The 17,523-nt window shown below is 46.0% G+C and overlaps 1 protein-coding gene across 1 annotated transcript in view; it reads right to left on the reverse strand.

Annotated features, from left to right (window-relative positions):
- Nucleotides 1–1,242: 1,242 nt before the first annotated feature.
- LOC122748241 (netrin receptor unc-40-like) overlaps nucleotides 1,243–17,523 on the reverse strand; it is a 49,177-nt gene continuing 32,896 nt past the window's right edge. Inside the window, 10 exon segments of the mRNA XM_043993911.1 lie at nucleotides 1,243–1,883; nucleotides 2,095–2,148; nucleotides 3,965–4,026; nucleotides 5,419–5,468; nucleotides 6,076–6,208; nucleotides 8,266–8,538; nucleotides 8,621–8,791; nucleotides 8,794–8,886; nucleotides 14,070–14,435; nucleotides 15,307–15,627. Coding sequence (XP_043849846.1) covers nucleotides 1,818–1,883; nucleotides 2,095–2,148; nucleotides 3,965–4,026; nucleotides 5,419–5,468; nucleotides 6,076–6,208; nucleotides 8,266–8,538; nucleotides 8,621–8,791; nucleotides 8,794–8,886; nucleotides 14,070–14,435; nucleotides 15,307–15,627 — 1,589 coding nt within the window. The 3' untranslated portion in view covers nucleotides 1,243–1,817.

The following is a 17,523-nucleotide window of genomic DNA, read 5'->3' on the forward strand; positions in this document are numbered from 1 at the left end:
CACTTAATAACTCCATGGTTTGCTTATGATGGTGACTATATAGACCACAATTGCTGGACATAGTCCAGTTTCTCCAACACATGCACCTAGTTTAACTTTGTTTTCTTTTTCTTTCACTCAGTCTGATGGCATGGTCAGAAACCATTCACCTGTGGCCTAGCACAATTGCCAGATGTCCCGGAACCATGAAATGTGGTATGGTAACCTTTCTATAACATTTTCAGGTGTCATGGCCACATTAATAAATTTGGCCTTGATCCAGACACATGGTGGTAAGAAGTGTTATAGATTTCATAACTACCTCAACCCCGTATTATATAAAGGAGGGGAATGTAATATAATGTGATATATGGATAGATAGATAGATATAGATATAGATATATATAGTTTGAGTATGAGTTATATTTTGAAGAACTCTCAGTGTTTGATTTGATCATTGACAATGTTATGCTAAGGGTTAGTAAAAATCCAGAAGTTCAACAGCTAAAGAAGTGAGTCCAGAGACAACCAGAGTCCAGACCAGAGTCTAGTTTTTTCTGATGACCACTATAAGAAGACAAGATCTCAGAGACTTTAAATGAACAGTTTTGTTTTGTTGGTTTTTTTTTTTTTACCTTCTGTTGTTATGTACACCATTTGTAAATTGTACTCTCTGCAGAGGCCTCCCCCCCCCTTGCAGGCCAGTGTCAACGTGCCAGTTAATGAGGGACCACCCCTCTGAACAAAACGTTGGTCTCTCCATTTTCTATATTGTTTTTAACATATTGTTTCCTAGCAAAGGGTATTAAATTCTGTTATTTTTGGCTGTTTCATCAAGAAAACCATAAGTTTTCCAAAGAAATCAAGGGGGGATGTGGTAAAAAATTATTTGTGGTAAAAATTATTATTGGAGTTTTAGCTGACTCATTTGGGAGGGGCCACACCTGGCCCACCCTGAAGTTACATATGCTACTGAGGTAAGAAGGAGAACTCTCCATGGGCAATTTTTAAAGGACCTCTCCTTTTGGGGGAGGAAAGATTGAACACTCCCTGAAGGGAAGCAGAGGCTCTTCCAGAATGCAAACTCTGTCTCTCTGGCTTCTCCCCTTCCAGTGGTGCTAGCAACTGCACACTTTCCAGGTTTTGGTGAGTGAACACAGAGAACCCTAAATTCCTTTGAATTAGCTTAATTGGAAAAGATCTGGGGATTGTATGGGCTAAGTTTAGAGTTAAGAGTATTTATCTGTATTTCTTTTTCCTATTTCCTTGACTTTGGTTTTTATTAGTTTCATCTTTGTTGTTTAATTAATTCCCAAGTAATAAAATCTGATCCTTCTGTGAATTATAGCTGTAAGGCTCCTTTCTTATTGGCCTGGGAGAAATATCTAGGGGAGGGTGAACTTAAAGTTGCCTCATATTTCCAGGACCCCAATATTTAGGCGAGTCACCCAATGAATGTTCTATATATCAAACTTTGGCCCTTAAACTTGGATAAGAAAGACAGAAAAATATGGAAGATTCAACACATTGAAGCACTTGGGGAGAAACAGATTATGTACCTAAACATTCCACAGGGTGCCTTGGCTTCTAAGCAGCTCAGGCACACTGAGCTCTAGCTACTTTCATTCCTCTTAACTTTCTCTAAGAGATCTGGGTGTCCCTGGGGCCCTGGAAGTATTCCCTCTTCCCAAATCCAGCCTTTTTATTTCTCCCCCAGCTGCATTTTTACATTGATCCAGATGTCTCAACTTTCTCCCCTGAGAGATGCCTCTGAAACCTCCTTTACAAAGGGGAATAGAAAGGCTGTCCCAACATCCCTAGGGACTTTCTTCTCTTCCTTAGGCTTGAGGGTTCTTCAAGGGCTCAATCTTGTCATAAACATCTGCTGTGATGATATTCAGTGCCTGGGGATAGAAAGAAGAGACCTCACTGGCATCTAGAATAGTGGCTGGCAGTAGGAGGTCTCTTCCCTTTTCAAACCCTATCCCCACGTTCCTCCATCCTGGCCTGGTTCCTGTGTCCTCCCTCATGAGAAATAAGAAGTTCATCCTCAACCAGTGTTTTTACATTTGGCTTGGTCCCTGAGTGAGGCCTGGTCTCCCCTTGTGCACATACCTGATAAGGGCTCTCAGATGGGAGTTCAGGAAAAGCAGGGGAGGAGCCCAGGCCCTGTGGAAGGGGAAACAAGAGTTAGTAAGAGCCTCCAAAAGACAGAGTTGGAAAGGAATTTATGACAGAGAATGCTTGTTCTAGAAGGAAGCCTATGACATGTGACAATCAGCAAAGGTCTTAGAGATCTCATAGTTGTATATCCTCTGAGTTAGAAGGGACTTAAAAGAACATCTAGTGTGATAAACTCTAACACAAATGTCATCTACAACTAATATGACAAGTGGTCATCCAGCCTTTCTTGGAGACTCCCAGTGTGGAGCATGACACCATGTCACAGGTAGCCTATTCCACATTGCATCCATTCACCAAGAACTTAGCACCTACTATGTGCCAGACATTGTGCCATAAATTCTGGAAAGACTTACTCCATTCTTGCCTGGAACTCCTGCTATAAGAGTCTCTCTGTCCTGAGTGGTGATTACTTCTTCAGGTACTCACCACCCAAGCCTTGATCTGTAACCATGAGTCACTTCCTTCCCAGACTGCTTGTCACCAGTTGCCAGGATTGATCCACAAAACAAATCCACCAGGACTTGACCCTTTTACTCCTGGAACTTCCAACTTGGAGTTGCTCACCCTAACATTCCCTTCCTTCCTGCTTTCTAGTTCTAGAACCATCATCAACTCTGCCCTGACTTCTGATTCCCTTTGCCAGCCTTGTAGTTTCCTAAAGCAAAATGTCCCTATCTGGGCACCATTTCTCCATATGTGTGAGAGAAAATAATTATTACCAATGGGATTGTGGGGTCACTGAGTGACCCTACCCCCACACAGTAACTCTGGCTGGTTTCTCAGAGCCAGCCCCAAAGGTGCATTAAAGATCAGACTAACTCTGTAGAAACAACAGAAACCACACCTGTCAGGAAGCCTTTTTTCTGAATAGAAAAGTTCAGACGGTCAGTCTTTCACTGTACCCTGGGATCAGCATGGTACCACTCATTTTGATATGAACCACTCTCAGGTCTAGTCAACCAATGGAATTGAATTATGCTAAGCACTTTGCTTTGAGCCGTGTGAAAGAGCCACATCTTCTCCCCAAGAAATTTCCCTCCTTTGCATATGGGAACCCTGGGTGAACCAGCCATGGGTTCTCTTCCCTCTCTCTTTCTAGGTAATGTAGGACCTCTGAATTCTACTTTGGAGCCATGTGCTCGCTCTCGCTCTCTCTCTCTCTCTCTCTCTCTCTCTCTCTCTCTCTCTCTCTCTGTCTTTATGATGCTGGGGATTTTCAACTAATGTTAAATGCAGTGAACTCTTTATTAACATTTAATATGATTTATTAAGTGTTTGCTGCTGAAACTGGTGCAATAGCCTTTAATTTATAAGTACCAATATATTGGAAACCCCAATTAAGTTCCCCAATAACTTAGAACAGGGACAGGCTTCCCCCAAATATTTCAAATGACACAAGGGGAATTTCCCTGAATTTAAATATAATCAAGTGCTTGTCACATATTAAGCATTGAATATGATTTGGATATGCATCTTTCACTTCATGAATGACTTTTCCTCCTTCATTCCTTTAATTGATGGGATGAATGGAGAAGAATGAGAAGGTCTTGAATTCATAGAGGTTGTACTCTCGGCAGAGGAAGCCATTCCTAAATAGACAATCAGATTCCAAACATTTGCAGAAGGATGGGCATGGGTGGGACACTGGCAACAGGAAGGATCAGGGCAGGCTCCTGTTGGGGCTGGCCCTTGAGCTGAACTAGGCCGGAGGGTCAGGATTCCAGATCTCCACAAAGGGTCCCCTTCCCTGACAGACACCACAAAGTCCTGGAAGTGATAGAAGGAAACCTTCTGTCCTTACCTGTGCAGGCAGAGCTGAGCCTTTGGGACAAACACTATTTTCATTCATGGTGGCATCCTCACCTGGAGAGACAGAAACTCAGACAGGAAATTCCTTGGTGTATCTTAAGCCTGAATTCCAGGTCGGACTGACTCCTCCTCCTTCCCACCCCTACTCACTCAGCAAACAGATGAAGAGGACACAGGAGAATTTCTTCCTCCCACCTCCCCACAGATTCAGTCAAGAAGTCATACAAAGAAAAGCAGAAGACAATCCCTGCCCTCAAGGAGATTATAGTCGAAAGGATGAGATCACTTGCACACTGTGTACAAAAAAGATCTAGACAGGATACATCAGAGAGGTAATCAATAGAGGGAAGGCACCAGAGTTAAGTGGAATCACGAAAGGTTTCTTGAGGGGGAAACACTAGCTAGAACTCAAAGGAAGCCAGGAAATCTGGACGTGAAGAGGATGGATAATGTTCCAGGCACTGGGAATAGGCAGAGAAAATGCCCAGTGAAGAATCCCCTGGGTCTTTGTCATGTAGGGTTATGGGGTTATGTGGCTTTAAGATGTCATGATGGGATGTGCATTGTCACATCTGATCAGACTTCAAGGTCTTTGGTTCTAAGACCTGACCTTCTAGAGTCTGGCTCTGCCTGGGCCCTTTGTTGTCATCCCCACTCATCTCTGAAGCTGCCTTGCTGGAGAGAACAGAGGCTCAGTGAGGGAGAGGAAGGTATCCTTTTAATCACAACCCCTGGCTCTGGTGACTGATCAAGGCCAGGAGGTGACCCAGAGGTGCTGAAAGCTGTGCCATGGGCAGGGCCACTCTGTGAGGTTCCTCCATTCTGGAAGGGCTTCTGTCCCTGAGTATGGGGAGGCTCATCCTCAGCAGATCGGCCATTTGGGGAGGACTCCTGTGGGATTGGCAGCCCGTGGGGGATGGGAAAAAATGCACAATGTTTCTGATGTTGTGTTGAAAGCCATCTTGCCTTGGAGCCTAGCTATAGAGGTGGAAGGGCCCATTGAGGCAGCTGCTCCAGCCCTACACTAAGGAGGGAATTGTGGCATAAGTGTATTGCCCCAGGGACACACTGATGCTAAGTACAGAGTCAGAATGTGAGCAGAGGAGCAGAAAAGGGGGTGGAGAGTGTTCAGAGTCTCCATCCCCAGGCCCTGCACAAATAGTAACTTAGCTCTTAGTCCTCTAAGTCTTTGGGGCTGTGACAGTGCCTGGTGAGTACATGTTTTAATAAATACTGTTTAAAATGCATTGAATGGAGGAGGATTTTCAGTGTCACATTGTATGAGGCTTCATGGTTTTCCTAGCAAAGAAAATCAATGGAATTTGCCATCCTTAGAAAGACAGCACCCAGGTTCTCCTTAAAATAAAGAAGGAAGATGGTGGTTGGAACCCAATCTCTGAAGACCACCATTAGGTTCTAGTTTCATTGTTTGGTGCTTTTACTCACCACGTTTGTGTGCTGAATGGTTCTTCTCTGAAAGGTGGTGTTTGCTGGCCCTTAAGAAAGAAGAGACATGTGGAACTGTTTCCCAATCAAAGTAATAGAGTTCCCCAAGCTGGAAGGGATGATTGGAGTAGAATTAAAGCTTGTCTTTGAATACCCTCAGGATTCATGTCTTAACCCTAAGTACAACCTCCTCATTTTACTTTCTTCACCATTAGGTACCATTAGTCTTCTACTCCCCTTGTCCGTGGAGTCTGGATCTGCCTCCGTGGCCTCTTCATCCACTTGATTTCTCACTAGGTTGTGAGTAGCAAACTCTCTTTTTTCACCATGTGTCTCCTACCCTCCATTCCTTCCGTACCTTCTTGGACCTGCATTTCCTTGGTTTGGGTCTGAGAGAAATGGTTAATTCTCGTTACTTAAGCAGTGGGTAAATGAACAGCTGTTACTAAGAGGCAATCAAAGGTGAGGGATGGGGGAGAGTGAAAGCCCAGAGAAGGAGGCCATGCAAGGCAATTATTGCTGAAAGGTAAGACTTTGAAAAAGGGATCTGGACTGGGTTTAGAAGAGTGTAAAGGGTGAAGAAGACCTTGCTGGAACCTCTCCCCTATTTAGCGAGATGGACTAGGAGGAAGGACAACCACAGGAACCAAATTTTACCTTCCAGTCTTCCTGAAGAGCAGGAAATAGAGGAGGGTCTGGATGAGAGCCTGTCCAACTAGGACTCCAATCACAATGACAGCAATGGCCCCTCCAGAGAGTGAGGAGCCATAACCTTTTCCTGGAGATGTGTCTGTTGTGGACAAGAAGAGAACAAGAACCGTGAGTGTTTTTTGGGGGTCTCCAACATGAAGTGCCTGGCACTGGTGCACAGAACCTGGCATTCCTTGTGTATTCTAGAAATGCTTGCTAATCAATGAAGTGGACTTAGCCCTTGTTCCTGAGGGCCTGGACATCCCTTTGGCAAGGTCACATTGTAGCATATCTGACAAATAATTGGGGACACCTGAATATTGAGCAAACGCATCAAAGTCTACATACGAATCTCTTAATTCATGATTTTCTTCTTACCATTCTCTATTTCAGTAGATGGCAGAATCCACCTCTCAGTCATCTAGGTTCAAATCTGAAAATATCTTTGACCTTTTTTCTCCTTCAAACCTCACATTTGACAAATCAATATCCATAATGTTATGGTTATTTGCATTGATTCTATTGGGAGAGCATATCTCTCATCTACCTGTCCTCTCAGCTTCTCTTCCAACCCCCCTCCCTTAACTCTTCCAAATTTTGGCAGTAGTTTTCCAACCATTATTCTTGTTTCTGTTCTCTTACCTCTCTGATTCATCCTTCATACCACTGTTCCTATCGACTTGTCCTCATATACCATCTTGATCATGTCACTTTTATCTTTGAAAACCTTGAAATCATTCCATCCCTGAAATGCAGTGCACTGAAACAGATAGAGTTCTGAGTTTGAAACCTGGAGACCTGGATTAGAATCGTGACCCTGTCTCTTGCTACTTTTGGGATGTTGGACAAGTTCCTTCTCTTCCCTGGATGTCAATTTCCCAATCTATAAAATGATGCATTGTAGGCTAGATGATCAAACTCATCCCAGATTTAAATCCTGTGATCTTACCTTTATGTCCATTCCCACTAAACTGGCCAGACTTATGCCCTCATCTGTATCCATCTGATTTTTTCAACAGCCTCCTTTCTGTTTTTTCTGCATCTAATCTTTATTCCAGTCCATGTCCTTGATCTTTGTATGTCATGTGCTCTATGTATTGTCATTGATGAACATTAGGTTTCCCAGATTTTTACACATCCATGTTATTTGAACCAAGTCACAAATGGAGTAGAGATGTGACAATGGCCACATCAAACAAAACTCTGAGCCTTGAGAGTCAGTTTCAATCCTACTGGTCTGCCCAGTATTGGTGAATTTTACACCAAGCAGATATGATTCTGATCATTTCCTCTTCTTACTGCTAATTAGGCTTCAAATGACTCCTTTTATCTACTTAATTATCTTTGGTGTTCTGAGCCACTCACTCAATACCCTTAAGAACAATGAGGCAGCCTTACTGCTTCTAATCTTTCTCTTGGACAGCCTTGTCTGCTCAGGCTGCACTGGTCTATATTCTAGAGTCTTGCATTGCACTTTCCCAGCTCTGAATCTTGGTTCAGGTTATTTCTCCAAAGAAATAGAATATTCTTCCTTGTCTCCCTAGGACTGTTATAGTTTTCCCCTCCCATTCCTTTAAGAAACAGCTCAAGTGCTAGCTCTTCTATGACATCAGTCTTAATTTCTGCCCACCCTCTCTCCGCACCAAGGAGAATGGACTTTCTCTCCAGGTTTCCTATTGCACTTTATTTTGTAGCCAGAGTTTAAGTATGCATATCATGTAATGTTGTGTACCAATTACCTGTGTTGGGCTCTGATCCTTTTACTAGATTGTAAGGGCCTTGAAATTAAGAATGGAGTCTTAGCTAAACCTTGTTTCTCCTTCAGTGATTGGTATAGTGCTCTGCACAGGGTCTGCCCCTACATGTTTGTTGAATGATCAATGAATTTTACTGTACATGACAGGTTCTAAGATGATTATAGGAGACAGAAAGGTTGTTTTCCATTTTTACCAACTAGAAAATTGCAGTAAATGGACTGACATTCACTATAAATTTTACTGCAGTCCTTAGAATCAGGTTATTTCTTTCCATGTCCTCTCCCAATTCACCATGAAAAACTGCCCTCCTTCATGGACCTGATTTCCTCCTCCTGGCTTCATATCCTTGTCCAAACCAAGCAACTTCTCTGAGGGAAGGGAGGAGGGAGAGACCACTTACCGACCACCCTGATTGTGACATCCTTAGAAATTGTTAAGTTGGTCACATCGTTCTTTGCCAATCAGGCATACTTTCCAGAATCTTCCCAAGATACACTTTTAATGACATAGGTGTTACCAAGGAAGTCAGAGTTCATGGTGCTATTGCCTTGCCATTCATACAGGGCAGGTGGGTAAGACTCAACATGACATGCTAAGATCAGTAGATATTTGAATCTGATCTCAATCTCCCTACTCTCAGGGCTTGGAAGAATCACAATGTGGTCTGGTCCATCTGTGTAAAGAAGGAAGGGAAATGAGTTGTGAGTCACTGTTGGGGAAAGGATAAGAGTGGGAGAAGACTCAGAGTCACTCACAGTTCACAGTCAGGGTGAGGGAGTCACTCGTATGGGCACAGATTAGCTTCCAGATTTCACATTGATAGGACCCAGCATCCTCCCTCTTCACACTCTTGATGGTGAGGGTCTGGTTATTCTTAGACAAATGTCTCCTCTCATTGAGTGACAGGGGCTGGTTATTGAAGAACACAGAATGTTCATCCCCTCATTTTCTGGGCTACATGTAAACACCACAGTGCCATTCTCTATGATGTTGGTACTGCTGGCAGTGATGTTAGGTTTGGCTGGTGTTTTTGAGGAGAGAAAAAGAAGAGAGATATGTGAGAGTGACTGGATTGTTACTTTGCCAGGTTATGCCTGCACTGCAAAAACACCAAAATCCTAGTGCAAATACTTCCATTACTGACATAAAGTAATGACCCTGTCACCATGTGCAGGGATGTGTCCCCTGGTTCTATGGTTGTGATGGTAAGTAAGGTGAGCAGGAAATGTAGGGGATGGAGTGGGGTCCTGGATTATCCCATCCTCTATAGATTTCCTGGGATATGCACAGTGTAGTGAGTCAGGTGGGTATGGGAGTAGGGAATAAGCATTTATGAAGTGCTTACTACATGCCTGGCACATGGTTGGTACTAGAGAAATGTTATTATTATCCTCATTGTTATGATCGTTGTTATTGGCATGAAGTATCTTAAATAATATGTGATCCAATGTTATCTTCTCAACAACCCTGGGAAGTAGAGGGTATAATTCTTTCATTTTTCCAGTTTAGCAAACTGAAGCAGGACAGCTCTAGCTATTAGGGAGTTTTCCATGGAAGCACAGAATGTACAGTTGTATGGGACATTATAGGCCATTCACTATTCTCCATATCTGTTTGCCTCTGTGCTCTTGGTTCTGCCCTCTGAGGTCACATGGAACAGTCCAGCAAATTGCTATCATATATCTCCCCCAAGCCTTCTCTTCTCCAGGGTAAAGTTCTCAGTTCCCTCAGCTTACCCACAGATCATATGGACAGCAGACCCTTCACCAACCTGGTTGCCTTACTCTGGACACTCTCCAGTATACTCATGTCTGTTGTAAACTTTGTCTTCTATAAATCAATCCAATTCTCTGGGTGCCATTGGACAGTCCTGAAGGACTGTTATCCCCTTACCTTTGGAAGTGAACATGCTTCAATTGCATTAGGTTTGTTGGCTGCCTTTTTCTCCCTTTGACCCAAGTATTAAGCTTGCAGTCCATTCAGACCCCCCAGGTCTTGTCAGATGAACAGCTTTCTCACCAGTGGATTCTGGATTTTTATGATGATCTCATCTTTCATGGGAGTTTGGTCTCTAGGTAATTTACCATTGCATCCAAAAGTCAGGTGTCCTGCCTGACCCCAATCTCCCCTTCTTTTAGCCAACCACCCCTACTTTCTTTAATGGTTTTCCTATTTCTTGGTGACTAGCAATTTCCCCTTTTGTACACATGCTTATTTATGCCTTGGACTTTTTGTACCCAATGGCAGGATCTGACATTGATCCCAAATAATTTTCATTTGATCTCAGCCAGGGTCACCTCCACACCTCGATGGGGATATTGGTGAAGGCTTGAGAGGAATGGCTAGGGAAAAGCCATGGGGACCTGGTGCTCAGAGAGTGAAACATTACCTTAGGTCCAAAGGAAAACATGCAAAGCAAGAGATTGGGAATAGGTCACTTAGCAGCTGCGTGCAGAAGTCCTGGTTGAAGTCCAGGGGTTACTAACCCACAAGAGCATCTCCTGTGCCTAGGCCTGTGTCTTGCCAATGGGGTAGATCATACCCATTTACGGAATGTTTTTAAATTCCCTGGTCTGTGCTGTCTCCTTTCGCTAGGGGTTTCCTCTCCTACAACACAAGATGTCTTGTTACACAATGAAGCAAAGCTAAGCAGGACTAACTTTCCCTGAGCCTCCATGGCCTGTGGAGGCCCCAGATACCAGCTTTTCCTTATCCCTGCATTCTCTGTAGTTGGCAGGTCAGCCTTGCCCCTAGTAAAGCTGTGTGCCCCTCAGTAATCCCTGGTAATTCAGCAGGCTCACAGGACTCCTTTCTTGGGTCATCCTTCCCCAGATATCTAAGGATGACGTTTCAAACAGGACTAAATTACATATATTTGAGTTTTCCTGACGTTCTTTCTTCCCTGTTTTGATAGAGTTCTCAGTCTTTCCCTTCATTCATGATAAGAGGTTTGGTGTGAGGTAGAGTGTGACTCATCTTTTACAGATAGTGAAGGAGCTTTGAATCCAGTAAACCAAGTGGGATTGGCCAAGAATCTGATAAGGTTGAGGTCAACTATCCATCCCTGAGGGGAGGTGAGGACATGCTAGACAGTAAGCATCCTCCTGGGAAAGAAGGCCACAGTAGCACTTTTATGGAACATGTCTTGACATCCCCGAAGAGTCTTATGCCTGGCATGTCAGAGTGACTAATGTTGGACTTAGAAAGATCTGAGTTCAAGTTCTACCTCAGCTATGTGACTTACCAGCATGGCATTTAACCTGCCTGTGCCTTAGGAGCCTCACCTGTAAAATTGTGATAATAGTGCCCACCTCCGAGTTGTTGGGAGGATCAAATGAGGCCATCCCTGAAAAGTTCTTTGTAGAACATAAGGTGTTGCTTAGACATGAGCTGTTATGTTTTTATAAGGAGGCAGGGGTCACCAAGTGGGCTTTGGCTGGAGGGAGAGAGGGCAGGCTTTGAGGTCATGCTCTCTCCTGGGGTGCTGAGCATGTATGACACGAGCTAAGAAGGATGGATCATGGAGAGGGAGGAGAAGGACACATTCCACCTTCACACAGTAGGGGAATAGTAGAAATGCCTTTGATTTGTATTTGGAAGGCCCTGGGTTCAATCCTGGTTCTGTTCCTTCCTACCCGTGTGACCTTGGCCAAGTCTCTTCCCGTTCAAAGGCCTCAATCTCCTCTGTGAACTGAGAGGACTGCACTAAAGCCTATCTGAGGTCCTATTCCAGGGTTAAGTGGAGGATTCCATCATCCCTGCATGACTGGGTTTCTCTACCTTTCTTTGTGCCCCTCCAATACCCCCTCAAACCAATGTGAAAATAATGGGAATTGGGGCATATTTGGTAATGTCCCTACTCTCCTCCAGGATCTTCAGGGGCTCACTATTGCCTCCTTCCTCAGAGCCAAAGTCCTTTAACTGATATAAAGTTCCCTTTACCCCCTTAGCTATCCTTCCTCTGCAGCCTTATCTCATCCCACTCCTTTCCACCCCTTTTATGTCCTCTGGCACCTGGTCCATGCCCTGCCCCTTCAAACCCTGGATGACTGTTCATAGGGTTATAACAGATTCAGAGCTGGCAAGGACCTCAGAGATGCTCCAGACTGCTGCCTCATCACTTCCCTTGTCTATGAGGCCCTTGGACAGATAGTCTGAGGAAGCGTTTGTACGCTTCTCAGAGTCCTGGTTTTAAACTCACAAAAGGAAATACAAAAAGGATTACAAAGGAAAGTGAAAAATAAAGTGAAAATACAATTGTAATTGTTCCCATCCAGGTTTCTGGGCCCCTTAAGCTCTGAGAACCCCTGATCCAGGGCAATGCCCTCCTTGTTAGATGAGGAAACTGAGGCCCCACATTGTGACTTGTCTTTGATCAGGGGGATGTGAGATCAAGGCCATTGTCTGCCACTGCCTCCTTCTGTACCAAGGGGCTGGTCACTGAAGGTGTGAGCCCGGGGTGGCTTCCTAAGAGGGGAAAGCAGCTTGACCTTGGTTCTGCAAGACCAGGATTTGCAGACAAGTTGGCAACCTGCACTGGTGCAGTGCCTGGGTCCCCCAGGGATTCCCTCTACCCAGGAAACCTCCAGTCTTGAACTGATCCCTTTTGTCCTCATGTTTACTCCACATAAATGTTTACATGTTTCCTCAGTAGAATGTGTACTTCCTGAGAGCAGAGATTTCTATTTTTGGCTTTTTACATCCCATACCCAGCCCAGTGACTTTGTACATAGTAGGTGCCTAATAAATGCTTGTGAATAACAGAAGGATGATTCTTGGTGTTTCCTCCCACAATATCCTCTGCCCAGGAGCTGAGGGACAGAAAGACCCCTGGGGACGACTGGCAGGGCCCTCCCTAAACCCTGGCTCCTGCCTCTCACCCTGTAGCCACTGAAAGCATCCGGCCATAGAAAGATGCCCAGGATGATTTCCAGAAAGACACCCGTGGGAAAAAGCCCAGGTGTCCTAGGCTGTCACCCACCCCCATAGCTATCCTAACCTCAGACCCTGAAATCTCCAGAGGCCTCTGGGATTCTTTGCTTCTGGGGCCCAGAGGTCACCTTGTCCAACCCAGGCCTGATGAGGGATCTGCACTGAAACACTCCTGGCAAATGGTCATCTAGTCTCTGCTTGAAGACTCCCAGAAGTCAGGAGGTCACTGTCTCCTGAGGTGAACTTCATGATAGGAGGCATATAGGGTGTCCACAGCATGGAATGGTGGACATGGAGGTCAGCAAGGCCTGAATTCGAATCCTGCCTCATCTACTCACCAGCTGGGTGACTCTAGCCAAGTGTTCTCTCTCAGTTTTATTTTCTCCCTTTACAAATACATAGTGCCTACATCACAGGGCCTTTGAGAGAATCATGTGAAATATGCCCCACACAGCACTTTGGCCAGCATCAGGCCCTCTATAAATTGTAGGTCTTGTTAACCCATTCCCCATTTGGAAAGCTCTCCCGGTTGGGAACGTTGTTCTTGTCTAGTGCCCCAAGTGACCCCTTTGCTCCCCACATGGTGTTAGTCTTCTCCTCATCCAGCTGAGACCTCAGCAGGAGCTGGGCCCCTCTGTCCCAATCTGTCCTTCAGGGAAGCCTGGGCCCCTCTGACTTGGCCTTTCCTCTAGAAAATGGAGGTAATACAGGTGTTCTCCCTCTGGGGTCCCTCTCCCAGCCCTGGGATCCTCAGGCTGAACAGGCATCCACATGGTCCTGGGACACCCGGGCAGCCAGGCTCTTGGGGAGTGTGTAGTTTGGGTGTGAGCTCTGCTGGGCCCAGCTGGCAAGGGAGGGTCAGTGACTGTGCCCTCTCCCAACAAGGCACCTCCTGTCACATGGATTTTCAATGTCATTTGGCAAGTGAACTTCAGGAACAGGCTGCCTTCTTCAGGCCCAACTGAGGGGGCAGCTGCCATTCTGAGCCCCCAGGGGTCCTCCTACTTTCACAGTGTGGCCTGAGAAAGCTGAGAGGAAGAAGGAAGTTACCTCCCACAGACTGACTGCCAGGGGCCTCTGAGTTCTCCTGTGCTCTCTGGGACCCAAGACCAGGCTGCTCTGGGTTTGGGAGTTCTCACCTCCTTGGCCTACTTTTTGTGGGGGTGGGTCCTGTTCTGTACTCACCTGGTCCCTGGGTAAGGTGCTTAGGGCAGAGCTCTCAGCCCAGACAGAGGGAGAGCAGTGGGGTGAGGCATGGCCCAAGGGAAGGGCAGCACTTACCATACACTGTGAATTGTTCTCCTCCTGCTAATACCGTGCCACTGTTGGAAACAATAGCTACAATGTAGAAGCCAGTGTCACTGAGGGTGAGGTCAGGGATGAGCAGGGAGCCATTGGAGAACACCTTCTCCCTGATATCTGCTGGTCTCTGCTCTCCAGAAGAGACAGTGTAGGTAGTGATCCTGTTGGAGTTCTCTGTTGTCTTTCTGTACCAATTATAGTTGACAGCCTCCCCTGAGAACCCCCAGATGTGCAAGATAACTCTGCCGCCCACTGTCCCATTGGGAGGACTTGCCACAACAGTGACAGGATCACCTTGATCAGACGATGCCTGGATCCAGCAGCTGAGGATGGAGGCTGAGAGGGGAGGAAGGAGGCAGAGGTCAGCAGGATCCCCCTGACCCCCTGACAGGCCCAAGGTAAGTGTGGGGGCTGCTAAGCCTGCCCCAGGGTCTGCTGGGGGCTCAGAGGGGGATGTTTGAAGGGGATTCATGTGCTTGTGCATCAGTGTCTGCAGAGCATCTGAGAGTTTGGTCCATGACACATTTGATTATTCCTTCATGGTCTTGATGCCAATGTGGAAGGCAAGACACTGAAGGGAGAAATGAATCAATAAAATGTGGTTGAGGATAGAAATCAGATCCTAGTCCTGCAGAAACTTCGAGATCCCTGAACCAAATGCCCCAATTTAAAATTAAGGAAACAGGCCCAATTAAGGTAACACATGTACCGGATGTTAAATAAGAAATGGCAAAAGCAGCATTTGAATCCAGATCAACATGTCTCACTAAGCACTGGATACATTTTAAAGCTGAAAGTTTGGCTTCAAAACAGTCCTTGGGGAAAGTGGTATTCCAGGTAAACATAAGCTAAGAGGGGGAAGTGACCAGTCCAAGGTCCCAAGCTAGTAACCATCAGAGCTGGGATCTACACCCAGGTCTCCTCTGACTGTAAAGATGCTGCATCTTATTCAGAGGTTGCACAACTCCAGGCCTGGATGTTGCCCTGACTCTCAGGGATGTGGACTAATAGCCTTGAGCTGCTACTTCTCCTCTGCCCCTGACTCAGCACAAACAGCCCTGGCCAGGGCAGCAGAGACTGTGTCTAGGACAGACCCCCTGGGACTGCTTTCCTTCCTCCTGGGCCTTGTCTTGATTCACTTGTCTCTGGGCCAGAATCCCCCAGGCTCCCTCTCCTGCCCTGGGCTCCAGCAGAGCTGGTGTCTCACCTGTGATCAGGAGCCTCTTCCAGGGGCTGTCCATCAGTCTGTGCTGCCCACTGTGTGTGACCACCTCTGTCCTTGCCAGGAATCTCTGCCTTCCCTTCTTGAGATGTGTCTTGCCTTGCCCAAGAGCAGCCCTTGGAAGTGTCCCTGCTGGGCTCCAGACCAAGGCTGTCCCTGCCTGCAGCCTAGAGCTGTGTCTGTTCTGCCTCCTCTGACTTTCTCCTCCCTCCCCTTTTCCTTCTCTTTCTTCTCCTTGCAACTGCTGCTGTGGTTTCCTGGCTCTCTCAGGGTGCCCCTCCCCTGCACAGATCCCTCCCACTGTCCCTGGACAAGTTAGTTTTGTCCCCAAGAGGAACATGGGTGACTCCACATTACCTACTATTGATTTCTATTTCAACCTGACCTTCCTTATTTGCCTCCCAGAATAGAGACTGTTTAGACTCTAGACTGAGCACAGAGAATGGTGGGCAGAGGCAATGGGCATTGACACCTATTCTGGGCTTCTAGGATGCAGCCTACTTAGCATATCCTTTCCTATCAGGCCAGGGGAGAGTGCCCTCAAGGGTGTTACTGTGTCTTCTAGGAAGGTCAACCAGGAAGAGGAAATTGGGAATTAAGCCTACTAGAGCTGACTCCCCTATGAGGTAGCAGATAGAGGGCATCATACTGTATGACTCCACACAAAATGTCCCAGCTAACTAACTCAGTTGATAAAAATCTCATTTTGGAGACAAGAAGATGGGCAACAGTCTTCACTTCCCCTTTTTGGGGGGAGAGGGACTAGACCTAGACATTTCACAGGCCCTACAACCCCCAAACAAAAGAGGCAACACCTGGGAAGAGATGGAAAGAATGGAGATGCAGCAAGGAGGACAGGGAGAGGGGGTTGGCAATGATTTCAAAGAGAGATGGAGAAAGAGTTGTTAGCCTCTTAGTGGGTTATAGAAAGGGTACCCAGGTGAGGGGGAAAGAGGTCTTTGGGACAAGGTAATGGTTCAGGCATAGCATGAATGGAAGAAAGAACCTAGAGGTGAAGGATCTAAGGATGGGGACATAGAGATGATTCTTCTTCACACCAAAGGCCTCAGAGAGGGCCAAGAAGCCTAGGGCACTGGGAGAAGCCAAGAAGATTGAGGGATTACAAGAAGTCTTGGCTCTGCTGCAATTATCTCTTCAGTCTCAGACAGCTCTGTTACTCTACTGGGGAGGGACATTCCTATATGTCTGTTCTTTCTTAAGGTCCAGAAAAAGCCACCTTCTGGAGAAGGACCATTCCTCGCCTAAGCACAGTAAGTAAAGCTCCCAATGTAAGAGAGATGCAGCTTGTGGGGGCCTTCGATTATATGGCTCCAACCACAGATTCCTTTTTTTAATCTCTTTAAGGAGAAGGGATGAGCTATTTTTCCAATGAGGACCAACGCCCTTACATTTTCTTTATTAGGAAAATGAGCAAGACTGATACAATACTGTGCTTCCAGTAGTCTTCCACTTCACTCAGTTTCAACAGTATTTCTGGGTCTGTACACTCATAGGTACTGTCACAGACCCTCACATCTAGAGGATCCAGAATAAGTGACTATTTGTGTCTGGCCTAGAGAAGGTGACTCTCAACACTCTCCACTCCCTATTGCACTATTCTGCCTCCATTCTTGCTCTGTGCTGAATACCTTCATGACCTTGGGAATACATCCTCATGCCTCAGTTTCCTCTTCTGTAAAGAGGGGCTACCAGATTAGCTTGCCTCAGAAGTCCCTTCCACCTTCAAATCCATGGTCCTGTGATGCCCAGCCCTCAGAAAGGGATTAAGGGAAATGCAGAAATGCAGGCTTGGTGGGGGCAGCTAGGTGGCACAGTGGATAGAGCACTGGCCCTGGAGTCAGGAGAGGACCTGAGTTCAAATCCAGCCTCAGACACTTTACACTTGACACTTATTAGCTGTGTGACCCTGGGCAAACCACTTAACCCTCATTGCCCCACGAAAGAAAGAAAGAAAGAAAGAAAGAAAGAAAGAAAGAAAGAAAGAAAGAAAGAAAGAAAGAAAGAAAGAAAGAAATGCAGGCTGGGGATGGACTTTTTTCATTGATGAAGCCAAGACACTGAGCCAGGAAGGAGAGAAGGAGATAAAAGCGGTGAGGAGAGGAGACCCTCATGGGGTTCCCTTCCCTTCTGGGATGTCTGTGACATCTCCTTCCTTCATCCATAGATGCTAGACTGTTTATG

The sequence above is a fragment of the Dromiciops gliroides genome, chromosome 3 (genome assembly GCF_019393635.1).
Source record: "Dromiciops gliroides isolate mDroGli1 chromosome 3, mDroGli1.pri, whole genome shotgun sequence".
Lineage (NCBI taxonomy): Eukaryota > Metazoa > Chordata > Mammalia > Microbiotheria > Microbiotheriidae > Dromiciops > Dromiciops gliroides.